At 43.2% G+C, this 18,377-nt stretch overlaps 2 protein-coding genes across 5 annotated transcripts; one reads left to right on the top strand and one right to left on the bottom strand.

Annotated features, from left to right (window-relative positions):
* Nucleotides 1-11,411: 11,411 nt before the first annotated feature.
* LOC136477494 (protein FAR1-RELATED SEQUENCE 5-like) lies at nucleotides 11,412-15,431 on the top strand. Of its 4 annotated transcripts, none has more exons than XR_010764036.1 (3): nucleotides 11,412-11,609; nucleotides 11,709-14,022; nucleotides 15,295-15,431. XR_010764036.1 is itself a non-coding variant. In XM_066475676.1 (2 exons), the coding sequence occupies exon 2, from the start codon at nucleotides 11,741-11,743 to the stop codon at nucleotides 13,877-13,879; it is 2,139 nt and encodes a 712-aa protein (XP_066331773.1). In that variant the 5' UTR covers nucleotides 11,412-11,614; nucleotides 11,709-11,740; the 3' UTR covers nucleotides 13,880-14,985. The 4 variants fall into 4 exon arrangements, 1 of the variants encoding a protein (XP_066331773.1); XR_010764034.1 differs by having other exon boundaries at nucleotides 11,412-11,614; XR_010764035.1 differs by lacking the exon at nucleotides 15,295-15,431 and adding an exon at nucleotides 14,992-15,129 and having other exon boundaries at nucleotides 11,412-11,614.
* On the bottom strand, nucleotides 15,166-18,093 carry LOC136477496 (ammonium transporter 3 member 3-like). Its single transcript, XM_066475677.1, has 2 exons — nucleotides 16,698-18,093; nucleotides 15,166-15,777 (listed from the first exon to the last, which is right to left on the bottom strand). Exons 1-2 carry the CDS (start codon nucleotides 17,629-17,631, stop codon nucleotides 15,269-15,271), a joined length of 1,443 nt encoding a protein of 480 aa, XP_066331774.1. The 5' UTR covers nucleotides 17,632-18,093; the 3' UTR covers nucleotides 15,166-15,268.
* Between the last annotated feature and the right edge of the window lie 284 nt (nucleotides 18,094-18,377).

The following is an 18,377-nucleotide window of genomic DNA, read 5'->3' as shown; positions in this document are numbered from 1 at the left end:
AGAAGAAAGTACTTTCATTTAGTTGAGGTACTAATCAAGCTAAGATGGTCATATTGATGTGAAGGATCAAATCTATATTGGACAAGTTGATTAAAGTGACTTGATGCATTTGGAGTTATTCATATTTGATGAATGGAATCAAGTCATATGCTCAAGATGGCTATGCTCAAGTGAAAAGATCAATATTGACATGTTGGCACCCTCACTTGATGAAGATTGAAAGACACGGCATCAATTTAAAGAAGATCAACTCAAAAGGTTTAATTTTGTTTTTCTTTTGATCTTGAGTTAATAGGTATGCCATACTATTAAGAGGGATGCAAGTTTAGGTGGTCTAAGGAAGATAGAGTGCTCAAGCATAATAATTAAATCAAAAGAGAGACACTCTAGCACTTCACGAGCACAAAGAATAATTTTCTGTGACTGTCGGTGTCGGAAGTCCCGACGTAAGCCGGAACTCCCGATAGTCGGAAGTCATGACTCTTGCCGGAAGTGCTGACTCTCAGTCACTGCCTGTGCGATGACTGTGGACGTCGGAAGTCCCGATGTGAGTCAGAACTCCCGACAGTCGGAAGTCCCGACCCAAGCCGGGAGTCCCGGCATCGATGGTTCTACTGACCTGCTGACTGTGCACGTCGGAAGTCCCGACATTCATCGGAAGTTCCGACCGTCGGAAGTTCCGACGTTGGCTGTCTCGAGTGGACTTTGACCTCACATGAATAGTATTTTCTTCATACGTCGGAAGTCCCGAGATCTGCGTCGGAACTCCCGACGTAGATCTGAACGGTTAGATTTTGCCTTGGAGTATATATACCCGTCTCCTCCATTCTAACCGTTGCCCACTCATTTCATTGCAACAAACACTCGGCCAAAACAGCCCCCAAGCATTCTAGGCTCGCCACTCTTCTCTCCTTTGCCTCCAACTTCAATTCCTAAAGGGTTTGAGTGATTGGAGAGTGGTTTGAGTGAGAAGAACACTTTGAGCAAGCTTGAGCACTTGATTTCTTCGTCAAGCCGGTTTGATTTGCATTTGTTACTCTTAGGGATTTTCCCCTAGCCGGCGAGGCATCGCCCAAGAGCTTCCATCTTGTGGAAGAGCCTTGGGAAGTTTGTATTACCCTTGTTTTCTAGTGAAGAAACTCAAGTGACCTTTGTGGTATCCTTGAGTGAGGCAAGGAGGTGGAAGAGACTCCGACCAAAGTGGTCACCTCAACAACAAGGATGTAGGAGCTCCTTTGTGGGGCTGCCGAACCTCGGGATAAATTCTTGTCTCCCGCGTGCTTGTTGTTGTTGTGATTTGCTCGAAATTACTTGTATTTGGTTGTCTCCCTCTCTCTAGCTATTTCTTAGGGTTTGGGACTCGATCTACGGAGTGGTGGCTTATCAACGTCAAGAGAGTGACCCAACACCTTACCTTACCACTAGGAAGTGGGTTTGTAAGTCATCGGCATCACAAAGTTCATTTTAGCACTTGTAGTTCATTTCCCGTAGGGGTCGGAAGTGCTGACAGTTTGCGTTGGAAGTTCTGACCTAAACTGTCGGGACTTCTGACACGTCGGAAGTTCTGACACAAACGTCGGGACTTCTGACACGTCGGAAGTTCTGACCCAAACTGTCGGGACTTCCGACATTAACTGACTAGTGCATTTTGATTCAACTCTTTGGTTGCCGCTGTTTGGCTCCCTAAGTTTATCTAGTATCTTTTATACACTTTGTGGCTAACTTGTGAGGGGTTGTATTACTCTAATTTGGAGTTTCCATTTTGGAAACTCCTATTACTAATCGTTTCCGCTTTTAAAGGTGTTGATTTTTCAGAAACGCCTATTCACCCCCCTCTAGGCGACATCCTAGATCCTTTCAATTGGTATCAGAGCAAGGTTCTCACCTAAAGCTTCACCGCCGTGAGAAAAGGATGTCGACACCTATCGAGTTGGAGCCGATGCTTCTCCAAAATGACGGTTCAAACTTTCTACCTTGGTCAATTCATGTACTCAATGCTTTTAGAGATATTAGTCCTCTTGTTGAGCATATTGTGTTTGCAAGCATACCTCTTCCTATAGTTGATTGGAGCAACTATAAGAATTTATCAAAAGAGGAAGAGATATGCGTGCAACTAAATGCTCAAGCTATTAATATCATTTTGAGTACATTGAGTGCAGAGGTTCAAGATGAGGCAATATTCAATGGATAACCACCTCCGGAGAGTGCTCATCTCATTTGGACCAAACTCATTGAGTTATATGGAAAATCCAAATGCGATGATGCACTTGAGGTCGAGTCAATGGAAAATATGTCCATTATGTCTTCATGCAGTGAAGAAGCCTCACAAGATCTCAAGAGCGCCGAGCCGAAGCAAGAGGTGCAAGCCAAGGTGACTGCGCTGTCTACAAGCGCATGCCGGACGTGTCCGGTATCCCTACCAGACGCGTTCGGTATGGCTGAGGCAGCCAGACAGCAGGCAGTCTATGATGATGAGGCTCAAGCCCGGTGGCGGCCAAGTGATGAGTCAACCTCAGTATCTCATGATACTCATCACTTGTGTCTCATGGCCAAGAAAAGCAAGAAGAAGGCTAGTAAGAAAGATCAAGCCAAGGAGATAGCACGAGTAGATGATCAAGAAGAGAGGGATATTGAAATTGAAGATAGCTACACTCTTGATCATCTAAGCAACAAAGACAAGCTCATTCTCATGAAGCTAGTTGAGAAGAATGATGAGCTAGAGGAAGAGAATGAGAAACAAGAGCAATCACTTCAAAATCAAGAAAAGTTTCTTATCTCCAAATTGCAAGAGCTAAAGGCCATAAATGAGAGGTATGAAAAATTATCAATTGAGCATGCTTTAGTTACTAACTCCTCTTCTAGTGTTTCACAACTAGAGAAGGAAAACTTTGAGCTCAAGGCAAAATTAGATGAACTCTCAAGCAAATATAATGTGCTACAAGCAAACTATGTTCATCTCAAGTGCTCTCATAAAGAATTAGTAGAATCAAGCATCATGCTTGAGGTGGCTCATGAGGTTGTGATTACAACGGTAAAATCATCTCAACCTCCTACTCACACACTCACTTGTACACAATCTCAATTGAATATTTCTTGTGCTAATGAGTGTGCTTCTCAAGCAAGCCAATCTTCGATTGAGCAAAAATTTATAGAAAACATAGAGCTCAAAGAAGAGGTGAAAAGATTAAAGAAAGATGTGATTCGATTGAAGGGTAAGAAGAAAGCACAACCTTCTCAAGATAACCGTGATAACATGGTGAAGAAGCTTGAGAAGGGTTCAAACCTTGCTTCCTTCAAAACCCAACAAAGGAATCACATTTCAAGCAAGGCCAACACAACCAAGAGCAAGAAACATGGAAAAAGTATGTGCTATGGTTGTGGATTGTATGGACATGAGTGGGCTACGTGTCCACATAAGAGTTGGGCCGACAAGTGTGAAGTGGCCGATCAAATGGCCTCAAACAAGTTGGCCAACCAAAGAAAAAGTGATGGACAAAGCACTTATCTCATGTGCAAGAAGTTGGAGCATCCAACCAAGAAATGCCCAATGTACAAGGAGGCAAGAAAGGAAGCCCAAGTTGCAACAAGAAGATGCTATGGATGCAATGAGATGGGCCACAAGATTGATGGATGTCCATACAAGCAAAACAAGCATAGAGCAAACAAAGGTCGCATATGCTATGCTTGTGGAAGAAAGGGGCATCTAAGCTATGATTGCCCAAATGGTAACATCCCTAAGCTGAACACATTTGTTTATGATAATATGCTTAGGAAGACCACAAATAGAATTAGCACTAGCAAGGTGATGTGTTCACCACAAACTAGTACTAAGGCCATTTGGGTGCCTAAGCACTTGTTGACTAACCCAAAAGGACCTAACAAGAGTTGGGTACCAAAATGTGCTTAGGTTGATAATGTAGGTACTTGGTGGTGAGATGAAAGCTTCGGGGTGGTTGAGCAAGCAAATTGAAAATATTCACTCAATCTATCAATCAATTCTTATCATAATCTCATATATGGTTGACCCGAAGATAAATCAATGGCCATATCGTTTACTTCATCTCTACCATTGGTAACAAGTACCTAAAGACCTTATAGGATAGCCACTTTGTGTTTAGTGCTCAATGGCTCACAAATAAGCATATTTGTGAAATAATTGGAAGTGACTAATTAGTTTTATTTAACCATTATCATATTTGCCATGTGATGCTTTTAATGGCTCTCTAGTAGAGCAATGCATTTGTTCAGATGCAGGCATACAAGAAGTACTAGAGCTAAAACGAAGAATCACAAGCAGCGCTTCAATTATTTCTGTCCTACGCCTACCAGACATGTCTGGTATGGCCAAGGTAGAAAGGAAAAGTATTTATGTTCTTCACATACCGGACGTGTCCGGTATGTCTACCGGACATGTCTGGTATGGTAGGAACCAGAGCACTAATTGGGATGCAATTGAGGTTTGATCCATATGATTTCATATATCCTTAATTTGCTCAGAAGCTTGTGATCTATCAAACCTAAGTGGGTTGTGAGTATGTCTCAATGAAATTTAAATATGGCAAATTACTTTGTGTTGGTCAAAATAGAAAATTGACTCCCAAATTCTTAAAAGAATAAAGTGCTTGTTGAAAGTCATTCAAATTACTTGTGGTACTTATTTAGGGGGAGCTCAGTTTCTATTTTGCACCATTGTGGACTAACAAATTTATCTAGTATTATTTGTAGTCCTTTGGATGAAAATTGATTTCATATATGGTATGATTATTTGACAAGTGAGGTCAACATGATGTTGTCATGCCATGTATTATCTCAGTGGTGATATTGTGGACTAACAAATTTATCTAGTATTATTTGTAGTCCTTTGGATGAAAATTGATTTCATATATGGTATGATTATTTGACAAGTGAGGTCAACATGATGTTGTCATGCCATGTATTATCTCAGTGGTGATATTGTGGGCTCAAGACAAAGGTATGTATTTACATACATGCATTGTAAGTGCATCTAAGGCCCTTTATATGCTAGTGTGTGCATTTGTGTGATATAGGATAGATGTTTTTCAAAATCCCTAACTAGCATGTGTAGGTGGTGTGGTTTTTGAAAATCATGTGGTTTTTGGGTCTTTGTGACCTAGTCATGTCATATTGTGATTATTGCTACCCTTGGTTGATTATTTGCCTAATCACATGTGACATGGTTCTCTCAAGTCCATAAAAATCCCTATGTTCGTCTAAAATCTCTCTCAAGTTTTTGAAAATCATAATTTTGCCAAATATTCGAAAAAGAGAAAATCAATTCTTGGCTAATTCATATCCCCTAAGTGAGAATCCTAAGCCTATTTCAATTGATGCAAATATTATGCCTAGGAAGGTTTGTTATTGTACCTTATTGGTTAGTATTGCAAAAAATTCCACTATTCATACTAAGGCTATGCCTAAGTATGTTGCGTCTAACATGAGAGGACCCAAACTAGTTTGGGTATCATTGAAAAGTGGATGATCGTTTGTAGGTACCATGGCATTGGAGATTTGATTCAATGAAATTATTATTGTTCATCTTATGTTGAGTCAAGTATTAAAACCTAGTGCAATTCTATCCCAATGCCAAGTCAAAATTGAGTGAAGTCCATATGCTATCAACATACAAGTGTCATATTCAAGTTGTGGGAATTTATTGATATATTTGAATGCCTGCAAATAAGTGGAGTTGAAGCTTGCAAAGATGATCATAAGCTATCAAGGTAATCAAAGTTTATTTGGGTGCATATGAGTTAATTGAATTGGATATATATGCATATGTTGCTTGCTATGAGATGTTTGAATGGATTAAATGCTTAAGTAATCAAGTTTGAAGTTGGTTTGATTGGATATGTTCATAAGATTTCTTCTAGTAAGTGGTTTGAATGGACATATGTCTTGTGAGAGTATTCAAACAAGTTGATTTCAAGTTTGGTTCAATTTGGAGAAAAATAGCTCAATTATTGAAATCTGTCCAATATTGAAAATCTGAGCTAGCAATGATCATTGACATGTTTGAGCAACCAAATCTATTTGTATTGGCTTAAAATTTGGTCTGCATGCTCTACACTTATGGTATTAGTTGCTGTGCAAATTTTATGAGATTTGGATAAGTGATACTTCGGATTTGGAGTAGATCTTGTCAGCTATAGTGCAGCAGTTTTCACCATATAGCAGTGTGGAAAGATATGAAATCTGGTAGCAATATAGCAGTCAAAAGAAGCTAAAATTTTTACAGCTACTAGAAGGCTTAGTGTGTCACATCTTCACCAAATTTTGTGGTTTTTGGATATGTACTTTGGGAGATATGATTTATTCTTTGAAGAGTACAGAATCTGCTAGAAAAGTGACAATTATTGGATTGATCAAAAGTCACTTAGATTCAAAGGTCCTCAAATTAGAATCATATCTATAAGTGATTGAGGTACCTATGTTTTGGTTTTGGTTTGGGATAGAAGCATGACAAATGATGAGTACAAGACAATTTGTTTGAAGAGTGTATCTGGTACACATTTGGTACTCAAGCTAGAGATCAAGACCAAGATCAAGATGAAGATGAAGTTTAAGTTCTAGTGATAATTGGAGATCTTTTGATAGAAACAAAAGGACTTAAACAAGTAGAAAAAAAGGACTTAAAGAAGGATTCAAAGTTATTCATCAAATTAAGTCCAACAATATGGATCAATCAAACAAAATCTTTCAAGTGGATCAAGTGGTTTCCTTTCAAGTTATTTCAAGTGAGTATCAAGGATGATTCTTTGGACAGAGGTCACTTCGCTCTAGGCTTGGATGGCTAAAATTGAAGTGGTAATCTAAAGGGACATTTGAGGTACTTGGTTGAAGAAAATCAAGAGATTGGTCTAGAAAGCAAGCAACACCTAAAAGAGAACAAGTCATGAAATTGCAAGTGGTATCATGAAATTTCAAGTAGTATTACAAGTGGTGCATCTTTTAGTTCTCTCAAGCAAGCAATGATCAAAGAAGAAGCAAGCTAACCACAACAAGAAGAGTGCACTTGATCATTAGTGATTCTCAATTCATATGGGTGAAGAATAGGAATTCAAAGAATTGGCATCTATTGGTCTTCACTAAGCTTATAATTGGACTTCATGGTGCTATTAGAGAAATGAATTGAAATCTATATGACTATCTTCCTCTCCAATATGGCAAAGGTATCATTGTATTATGCATGATCATTTTTCATCCCTTACTAGTATGCGGTTAGTGCATATAGTACATGCTTATAGGATCATGCATTACAAATGAAAATTTTTAGATTCATAGACTACCATTATTGCTTGAATGATTATATAATCTAGTGGTTAGTGTATGAGTTTGTTCATGAGCTTGTAAACCCATGTATTTGATCTATTTTGAATTGCAAACAAGTGACAAGTACAACCTCTTTAAGATGACAAAGGGGGAGAGTTTAATACAAAGGGAGAGATTAGTACAAAGTTTGAACCTTAAGCATTCTTTGTGCTTTGTATGACAGCTTGTAGCCCCTTTGTCCTTAGTATGTCATTGTTAGACCTTTGTGGTGATAGATGACAAAGGGGGAGAGAGACTGATTAAAGCTTCAGGATAGTCTTATTTGCTTATCTTTGTACCTGAAGATATGTACTGCAGGCTGTCGTTTCTTGTTTTTGAGCTTCATTGATGTATCTTGGATTTGAGATATGATCTTTTTTTATATATCGGTGGTTTCTGGACTTGAGAAAATGTGTAATGAGTGCTATGTGTGAATTATATGTGTTATATTTATTTTCATAAGGACTATGCATGCTAGAATGAAAATATTTGATGTGATGCCTTTATATTTATTCTTGTGTGATATATCTTGTCATATGCATCACGGTTTAACTTTATCACACACATGCACCCCACGGATGCAATGATTTAGGGGGAGTCTCCTATATGTTTTAGTATGTGCAATTGACATTTGAGGTCATTTTGTGAATTCTAATCATAAGCACATATTAAGGGGGAGCCTCTCATAAATCATTGAACCCAAAAGTTTAAATGTTTATATCATTTTGTAAGCTTTAATCAAGTTGTCATCAATCACCAAAAAGGGGGAGATTGAAAGTGCATCTAGCCCTTTAGTGGGTTTTGGATGATTGAATGACAACGTGATTAAAGAACTAACCTGTTTTCTAAGTGTGGACAGGTAATAGGTTATCTCACAGGTACTTAATGAAAGCCAAAATGATGTGTTATTGTGTAAACAATCTAGTTCAAGCACAAGACAACAATGCAAATAGAATTCATGCAAAGGCTTATTTATTGTGGGATTTCCATGTTCTATGTGAAAGCAAGCTTGTAAGAATTAATTAATGAGACATAAGGGATTGCATATGGATTGGTCTCATATTTGAAGCTTGCTAAATTGAAATGAAAAAGATAATAATACATATGAATGAATGATTCAACACAAGATGTGACTTAATGGCTTGAGATGGTGAAGATAGCAAGGAAAGGCTTCGAGGTACTAAGCTAGGGTGAAGGGCAAGTGACGGCTTGGCGGCCGAAGAACCTAGCTAGGGTGAAGAAGAAAGTACTTTCATTTAGTTGAGGTACTAATCAAGCTAAGATGGTCATATTGATGTGAAGGATCAAATCTATATTGGACAAGTTGATTAAAGTGACTTGATGCATTTGGAGTTATTCATATTTGATGAATGGAATCAAGTCATATGCTCAAGATGGCTATACTCAAGTGAAAAGATCAATATTGACATGTTGGCACCCTCACTTGATGAAGATTGAAAGACACGGCATCAATTTAAAGAAGATCAACTCAAAAGGTTTAATTTTGTTTTTCTTTTGATCTTGAGTTAATAGGTATGCCATACTATTAAGAGGGATGCAAGTTTAGGTGGTCTGAGGAAGATAGAGTGCTCAAGCATAATAATTAAATCAAAAGAGAGACACTCTAGCACTTCACGAGCACAAAGAATAATTTTCTGTGACTGTCGGTGTCGGAAGTCCCAACGTAAGCCGGAACTCCCGATAGTCGGAAGTCATGACTCTTGCCGGAAGTGCTGACTCTCAGTCACTGCCTGTGCGATGACTGTGGACGTCGGAAGTCCCGACGTGAGTCGGAACTCCCGACAGTCGGAAGTCCCGACCCAAGCCGGGAGTCCCAGCATCGATGGTTCTACTGACCTGCTGACTGTGCACATCGGAAGTCCCGACGTTCGTCGGAAGTTCCGACCGTCCGAAGTCCCGACGTTCGTCGGAAGTTCCGACGTTGGCTGTCTCGAGTGGACTTTGACCTCGCATGAACAGTATTTTCTTCATACGTCGGAAGTCCTGAGATCTGCGTCGGAACTCCCGACGTAGATCTGAACGGTTAGATTTTGCCTTGGAGTATATATACCCGTCTCCTCCATTCTAACCGTTGCCCACTCATTTCATTGCAACAAACACTCGGCCAAAACAACCCCCAAGCATTCTAGGCTCGCCACTCTTGTCTCCTTTGCCTCCAACTTCAATTCCTAAAGGGTTTGAGTGATTGGAGAGTGGTTTGAGTGAGAAAAACACTTTGAGCAAGCTTGAGCACTTGATTTCTTCGTCAAGCCGGTTTGATTTGCATTTGTTACTCTTGGGGATTTTCCCCTAGCCGGCGAGGCGTCGCCCAAGAGCTTCCATCTTGTGGAAGAGCCTTGGGAAGTTTGTATTACCCTTGTTTTCTAGTGAAGAAACTCAAGTGACCTTTGTGGTATCCTTGAGTGAGGCAAGGAGGTGGAAGAGACTCCGACCAAAGTGGTCACCTCAACAACGAGGACGTAGGAGCTCCTTTGTAGGGCTGCCGAACCTCGGGATAAATTCTTGTCTCCCGCGTGCTTGTTGTTGTTGTGATTTGCTCGAAATTACTTGTATTTGGTTGTCTCCCTCTCTCTAGCTATTTCTTAGGGTTTGGGACTCGATCTACGGAGTGGTGGCTTATCAACGTCAAGAGAGTGACCCAACACCTTACCTTACCACTAGGAAGTGGGTTTGTAAGTCATCGGCATCACAAAGTTCATTTTAGCACTTGTAGTTCATTTCCCGTAGGGGTCGGAAGTGCTGACAGTTTGCGTTGAAAGTTCTGACCTAAACTGTCGGGACTTCTGACACGTCGGAAGTTCTGACACAAACGTCGGGACTTCTGACACGTCGGAAGTTCTGACCCAAACTGTCGGGACTTCCGACATTAACTGACTAGTGCATTTTGATTCAACTCTTTGGTTGCCGCTGTTTGGCTCCCTAAGTTTATCTAGTATCTTTTATACACTTTGTGGCTAACTTGTGAGGGGTTGTATTACTCTGATTTGGAGTTTCCATTTTGGAAACTCCTATTACTAATCGTTTTCGCTTTTAAAGGTGTTGATTTTTTAGAAACGCCTATTCACCCCCCTCTAGGCGACATCCTAGATCCTTTCAGCGCTCGACGACGCGCGACCCGGCGTCCCGGTTGCGCGAGCGACAGCTGTGAGAGCGGCCACGGCGACGTGGCGGCGAGTTCGACGGCTGGACCTTCTTCTCACCGAAGGCATCACCAGTCAACAGCTTCTTGGATGGTGACTGCGACATGGCGACGTCGGGACCTGGCTCTGGTACCAAATGTCAGAATCCCGAACCGGCGAGAGGGAGAAGATGATGAACACACACGAACACAGTGGACACATGATGATTTTGGTGCTGCAAAGCGGCAGCTTTTTCTAGTTGTATTGCTATGCTTAAATAAGCTATTACAAGAAAACTAATCAAGGTCTTCAATCAGACCAATCACAATCACAATCAGTGATCATGCGCCTAAATAGCTACTGGACAAATATGCTAAGTCCAAATCTAGCACACAAGGATTACAATCAACAGAACTCACGTGGGCTCCGTGCCCGCGCTGCTACTGCCCATCGGCGTCGTGCTCCATACGCCACCGAGCTGGGCGCCACGGCCGCGCGCAGGCAAGCTAGCCGCCGTGGCCACGCGGGTGTGCAACAGTCGCGCCACACAGTGTGCAGCGCTGCGTGCAGCAACCGCCGCCGACGACGAGTGTGCTCCCATCGATGACAACTGCTGCAGTTCACAAGGGAAGGTAGGAGGAAGAAGATGATGACATGTAGGACCCATGTGTCTATGATAGTGAGAGGGGGGCTGACACGAGAAAGAGAGAGAGCGGACAGGAGAAAGATAGAGGGACGACGACGCTCCTGTACGTATACGCGTTTGACAGTGGGTCTTTGTACGCTGCAACCATATAGAATGGTATAGTTGAGGCGAATATGAAATTAGAATGACAGATTTCGCAATAGGCGAATTGTAATGGTTTTGAAAAATTGTAACGGTCTTGATAAAAAAAAACCTTCCCCACCTTTGCAAGTTGTCTGCAATTTTGCATCAAAATCTGTCACATGCGTTCCTTCACAAGTCCCCAATCACCTTTCCTTCCCCACCTTCGCATTTCGTTCGCCGCCAGCGACGCCGGCACACAACAAGCGAGACCCCGGCCTCCGTCCCCTTCCTCCTCCGTTCCGCTAGCAGCACTGGGGCGGAGCGGAGATCCACTCATCCGGACGTAGACTGGTTCCCTTCTCCTTGTGGTGGTAAGGTATAAGCAACCCTAGCTTACTCGGATTCAATCCCTTCCACGCCGCTTGGTACCCTACTGATGCAATCCATCCATCCATGCTTCGATTTGGTAGAGTTCAGTACTGGACTCGGGTGCCCCTTCCCCATGTCGCACGTCGAGCCCACCGCCGTCGGCGCGGAACAGGTCGGCGAGGGGGCGGTCGTGCCGCACGGCGACGGTGTCGGTGACAGCGGGGGTGACGTAGCAACCGCGGAAGCGCAAGTGGCTGTTGCCGTTTCCACCTCCGGCGACGAGAGGCGGGGCGATTACGGCGACGATGCAGAGAACGAGGAGGAGGAGGCCGCAACGGTGCAGGGCAGCAAGGAGGGCACGGAAGAGCTGCTCCGGAAGGTAGTGTACAGCGAAGAGGCCGCCTACAAGCTCTACTGCGATTACGGCCACCGCATGGGGTTCAGCATCCGGAAAGGGAAGCAGTCCTACTTCACAGGCACCAAGCGGATACGCACCAAGGACTACTTCTGCTCCAAGGAGGGGCTCAAGGAAGGGGAGAAGCTCACCGATACAAATTTCAACGACCCCCACACCAGGACCAATTGCAGGGCCATGGTGCGGTTTAGGGTGAATGATCAGGGGGAGTGGAAGGTTATCCGACTGGTATCTGATCACAACCACAACCTGGCAAGGCCTGAGGAACGACACCTTTTGCGTTCTGCGAGGTCACTTATAGCAGGGCGGTCGAGTTCTGTGGAGGCGATGTTGTATGGGGGTTATCAGGTGCAACCACAATTGCCTGCAGGGAGTACTAGTGCAACCAACAATGTGGAGAATCCGAAGCAAGATTTGCTCCTCGGCTATGGTGCTACGGCGAAGACGCTGACTGTAGGGATTGGGGACGTGCAGAGCCTTGTGAGCCACCTGAAAAGCAGAGCAAATGAAGATGGCATGTTCTACTGGGATGTTCAATTGGACAGAGGTGGTCGGATGACTAATTTCTTTTGGCGAGATGGGAGGAGCAGGACCGACTATGACTGTTTCGGTGATGTGGTCGTGTTTGATTCAACTTATCGCTTGAGCAAACAGAACCTGATATTTGCACCTTTTGTTGGCGTCAACCATCATTGGCAGACCACTATGTATGGTTGCGCGCTCTTAGCTGACGAGTCTACTTCATCTTTTGTGTGGCTGTTCAAGTCTTTCTTGGAGTCCATGGGGAACCGGCATCCACAATCTATTTTCACAAATCTAGATCAAGTTGTGTCAAAAGCAGTTGAGGAGGTTTTCCCAAGTGCATGTCATCGCATTGCTCATTGGCACATCCAAAAGAATGCTCAGTCTCGGCTTGGTGCTCTTAATGTTTCAAAACCGTTCAATAAGATGTTCACCAAGTGCATACAGGGATGTGACTCGGAAACAGAGTTTGAGGAAGCATGGGCTCAAATGCTCTGTGAATTTAAGTTGCAGGATAACAAGTGGCTTAAAAAACTGTATAAGCTCAAACGGAAGTGGTGTAGTGCTCTTAACAAGTGCACCTTTGATGGTGGGATTGAGTATGAACCACAATGTGACAATATGAGCAACATATTTAATAATGTTTCTGATAAGTTGACTTCTCTTTGTGCAATTGCTGTTGCTGTGGATAAACAGACTGAAGATTGGAGGGAAAAAGAATTGGATGAGGATGCACGGTGTTTGCAGAAGCCACCTGCTTGTATCATCAAACACAGTGATATTTTGAATCATGCAGCCAAGGTTTATACACATAGAATCTACAAACTGTTTGAGACAGATTTTCTGGACGGGTGTGGTGCCACAAAATTCAAGGAGCTTCCATGTCAAGATAACAACACATATCAATTTGAGATGACCATGCAAGGGCGAGGATCAAGAGTTTGCACAGTTCATTTCAATATGCCTACAATGCGATTAAGTTGCAGCTGCAGTAAGTTTGAGACAATGGGTTTACTCTGCCCACATGCTCTGAAAGCTCTTAGCATCAAGAATATATGCAAAATTCCAGAAAGTTGCATACTGAAGCGGTGGACCAAGGATGCAAAGAAATGGGTTTTCAACCCAAAACAATATGAATCATCATATCAGGAATGTATGAATGATGAAGCTGCATACTGCAACTATGTTATGAGGTATGCTTATGATCTTGTCACGAAGAGCCAAGGGCAGGAGGCATTAAGGAAAGTGCTGTGGGAGACTCTTGAGAGTGGTGAGAAAGAATTGGAGGGATACCTAGAAAACGTTACCCAACATGCACCTTCTTATGCCACTTGAAAGAATCACTAATTAACCTCCTGGACTTATCTGCTGAGGATGAACAAGATACTTCCTTGTTCTTTGGGAGATGCATTCAGAACGTCTCTCAAACTGTACTCTTAAGAGATGAAAACGGATGCTTGTCAAAGATACAAGCTTGAGTAAGTTTCATGCTTTCAACTTTCCTAGTAATTGTTCTTGTGATTCCCTTGAATTTTACCTGATATTCCAGTCTTTGGTGCCACATCTTTGTCAATAACTATGAATCAGTTATTATATCTGTTAAACTGTTGCAATATGATGAAAATGCACTAGTATTTTCTATTAGGTATTTACTTTGTGTGATTTGTCTTGGTTAATTGATCTGTTTAGATCTACAAGGATTTGCCACTTTGTGATATATAAGCTCAAGATGAATCTGTGTGAGTTTAGGTCGTTGTAGTTTGGATATATCTACAATTCTACATTTCCAAAAGCCCCATTTTGACTCTCGCTCTGTCAGAAGTAGAAAGACAACTGTTCTTTTTGGCAAGTTGCCAGCAGAAAAAGTTGTTAATTCGTTAGCTCCCAATGCACCTATCTCTGATTCCCATCTCTGATTTAATATGTGAACTCAGTACTAGGAGCTGGCACATGCTTATATACACTGATAACTAAATCAAAATTGGGCCCTATAATATAACATACTGAGAACAGGTATCCCAGTATTTGTCTAAAATATACACTCCCTAAATTTCAAATTATAAGACATTTTGGCTTTTCTAGATACATTGATTTTACTATGCACTTATATATACACTATGTCTAGATACATAATAAAAGCAATGTATCTAAAAAGGCTAAAACGTCTTATAGATTGGAATGGAGGGAATATTGTGTTATGTAGGGCAGGCAACCTGTGCTAATCCAGTTTGAGAATCCACACTGGAAAAGATTCTACATTTATGCTGTTCCACATTTGGCTCAGAATTCTGTCCTAACACACCCATATAAATTGGGCACACACATTCATTCTTTTCATGAATGTATTAATGTGTAGCAAAATGAGCACCTGGCATGCTTATATTTATTGTGGTTATTGTGGTATGCAAAATAAAATTCAACTAACAAAGGTTTTCACTTGTATAAAGAGTGTTATTGAAGTGAAGTTTCTCCATGAGTCAAGCATGAACAACTGCAACAACTTGTGGCAAAGAATGTCTTGTTTCTACAGCTTCAAATGTACAGCATAGATAATCATGAAAGCAGAAAAGATTCCAGATTCCAAAAAAAAAAAAAAACTGACACTCTACTTTCCTCCATAAACAGGTGCTTCATTGCATACAATTTTGTCTCATCAATTGATAGCAGTTAGCAAACAAATGCACTTTGTGTTTTTTATCCCTTTTAACCTTACAAGAACTATGCTCAAACATTCTGTGTGACTCCTACAGCGACGCCACTATGTCTGCTCTCATCATGGCGGGTTACGTCATTGAGCTCAGCTTCTGCCCATATAGCATAGGCCTCCTCACCATGTACAGCATCATCCCCGATAAGCAGCTGTGCATCAGAAATTCGGAGGGGCAGAACTAGGCCAATAAGAACACAGATTATGGAAGTGATAACAATGTTCCAAGCAATGACGAAGAGTGCGCCAGCAATCTGCTTCCCAAACTGTGATCCACCATCACCACCATAAAATGCACCTCTGGAGTCCGGGATGGAGAGGAAGAGCTTGCAGAGGACGGGCTCAGCAAAAAGTCCAGTAGTGGCGCCGCCGAGGAACCCAGCCACCGCGTGGGTGTGGAATACGCCAAGGGTGTCGTCGATCCTCTGCATGAAGGACCATTTCTTGTGCAGTACCATCATAGTGTACCAGGGGATGCTACCTGAGAGAATTCCCATCACAATAGCTGCCCACCCTTGCACCAGGCCTATTGAATGAAAGATATTTGTTAGTTAATCAATTAAAATGGAGAATGAACTATGGAGACTGTTTGGTGTACTGGTTTGTTATTTGGGCCTGGTTTACTACATTATTATAACATGTACTATTTCTTTTGTCAGTTTGCCTATTATCTTGTGGTCTTATTTTTGTTCACTTCCATGAAATGCCATTCGCATACAGATAAATTTTCGGTTCTGGAATGTTTCTTTTAAAATGTGGGCACTCCACACACAAGCTAAAAATATCTCCTAACATGGCAAGGAAGGTTGCCATCTATTGACGCAAAAATATTTTGGAAGGGCACGCCATTGTCAGAACCTGTTTCTGTCAGTCAAATATATTTTCCTTTGAGATGCTTCTGCTAAGAAAATGACACAGAAAAGAAATTTCAGGCCAGTGGGGAGGCAAAGGGAAGCTGGTTCTGATTGGGACAAAATAGGGGTTTTTTTTCTGATAAAATACCAATATGTAGTGTTAGCCTGTGAAGGGCCGGCCATTAGTTCTGAAAATCCAGGTCAACGAACGCCCATTGTTGCTTGCTTAGTAGCAAGAGTGTCACCTCACAGACGACAAGATCCCAAATTAAATACTTTCACGCCCCAATCAGATCATCACAAGTTGTGGCATGTTAGTGGATCAAGTTATCTTAAAGTCTCTTTAGGCGGCTGCAGAATGGATCTGAGAGCCCTGAATGCAGATGCTTTATTCTTTGCTGACTTTGTGAGATATTGGCCTATAGCTGAAGGTGGTTTCACTTGTTTTCCTTAATTTATTTACTTTCCACTTTTCCAGGGAAAAAAAACCAATACAATTTGCAAAACTTTAATTGGTGGTTAGGTTTTGACTGAACGTCTGTTTGGCGTCTGCCAATGGAGCATGCAAGCGAAAGGCGGCTACTCTACTCACCTGCACCAGGGGTGATGCATACAAGGCCGGTGATCATGCCCTGCACAGCACCGATCACCGACGGCTTCCCGAAGAAGAAGACGTCAAGGAGCGTCCACATGAGGAGGCTGGTGGACGCGCAGATATGCGTGTTGAGCACCGCCATGGACGAGTCGATGTTGGCCGAGTAGGGGTCGCCGCCGTTGAAGCCTGTCCATCCAAGCCACAGCAGGCCCGCCCCCGCCAGCACCAGCAGTATGTTGTTGGGAGGGAACCGCTCCCTGTCCGACGCCGACCTCGGCCCCACCCAGTACGCGGCGGTGAGGCCGGCGATCCCCGAGGAGAGGTGGATGACGTAGCCGCCGGAGTAGTCGATGACGCCCCACTGGAAGAGGAACCCGCCTCCCCAGAGCGAGAAGGCGCAGACGGTGTAGGAGAAGGTGATCCAGAGCGGCACGAACGCCATCCACGCCTTGATGTTCATGCGCGCCAGCAGCGAGCCCGCGAGGATGATGACGGTGATGCTGGCGAACATGCACTGGAAGTAGACCATGGTGGCGGCCGGGTACAGCGGGTGGAGCATCTCCGCCTCGGTGGACCCGTCGCGGTACAGCACGGCGGTGGCCGTGAGCTGCGACTGCGCCACCAGGAAGCTCTGCCCGAGCGCCGGCCTGGCTTTGCCCCAGAAGGGCAGCAGCCTGTCGCCGAACGACATGTTGTACGCCCACACCACCCAGCAGATCCAGACGGCGGCGAAGGCGTACAGCGCCATGAAGGCCGAGTTGATGGCCCACTTCTTCTTCACGATGCTGCCGTACAGGATCACCAGCCCCGGCATGCTCTGCAGGCCCACCAGCGTCGCCGAGGTCATCTGCCACGCATTGTCGCCCTTGTTCAGCCACTCCGGCGACGACGACGAGCTCTGGTACGCGAGCGGTACCGCACCTGCTGCCATGGCTCTGGCTGGGGCACTCGATCGTAAGATTGGTAGGTGGAGAGGGCAGAAAGCAGGAGGAAGAAGAGGTGAGCTGCACTGAAGTTCGCTAGAAAAGCTTTTAAGGCTTGTCTCTGTCTCTGAAATCCTACCTCGCTACAAAAACCCAAGTTGAAGGTCACACACAGCCTTAAACCATGGAAAAGCAGGCAAGATTCGTATTAGCACACTGATGAAATGAACCTGTACTTGCCCAAGTATAATATCTCTATCTCTGCTCTGCATCGCTCTGTGTAGTGAGCTTGTTGATCATCTCACTAGCTGATTTTATTACTACTCCGATACGATTGGTCCTAGGAATCTTCGTAAGGGCATGTTGATGAATAGACTAGTGTGAAAACCAATGCCACGTTCGCTTGGCTCCAAACGAACAGGGCGCAAACCATCCTCTTGGGTTGCTTGTCACGGCACAGCACGAGCATCTTTTTGTACTACTATTTGCACATGATAGTACTAGTTGTGAGCTGGAACGGCGACTTGGTTCCATCAGCGATGCAATGCTCATCAAGAGGAACAAGGTTAGGAGCTAGGAGTCTGCACGCTGGTTGTTCTCCTGCAGAATAAATTAAAGAGAGAATTATGTATTTGACAGTAAAATAAATCAGTCTTTTGTATTTGGTATTTAAAATTTTGAATTTTCTTATCTGGCACCAAGTTAAAATTTCCTTCCCTGTATGGCACTACCGTTCATTTCATCCATTCATCTG

This window comes from Miscanthus floridulus, chromosome 8 (assembly GCF_019320115.1).
Source record: "Miscanthus floridulus cultivar M001 chromosome 8, ASM1932011v1, whole genome shotgun sequence".
NCBI classification, from domain to species: Eukaryota; Viridiplantae; Streptophyta; class Magnoliopsida; order Poales; family Poaceae; genus Miscanthus; species Miscanthus floridulus.
Note: the sequence above shows the minus strand (reverse complement) of the source record. Positions and strands in the feature narration are given on the sequence as shown.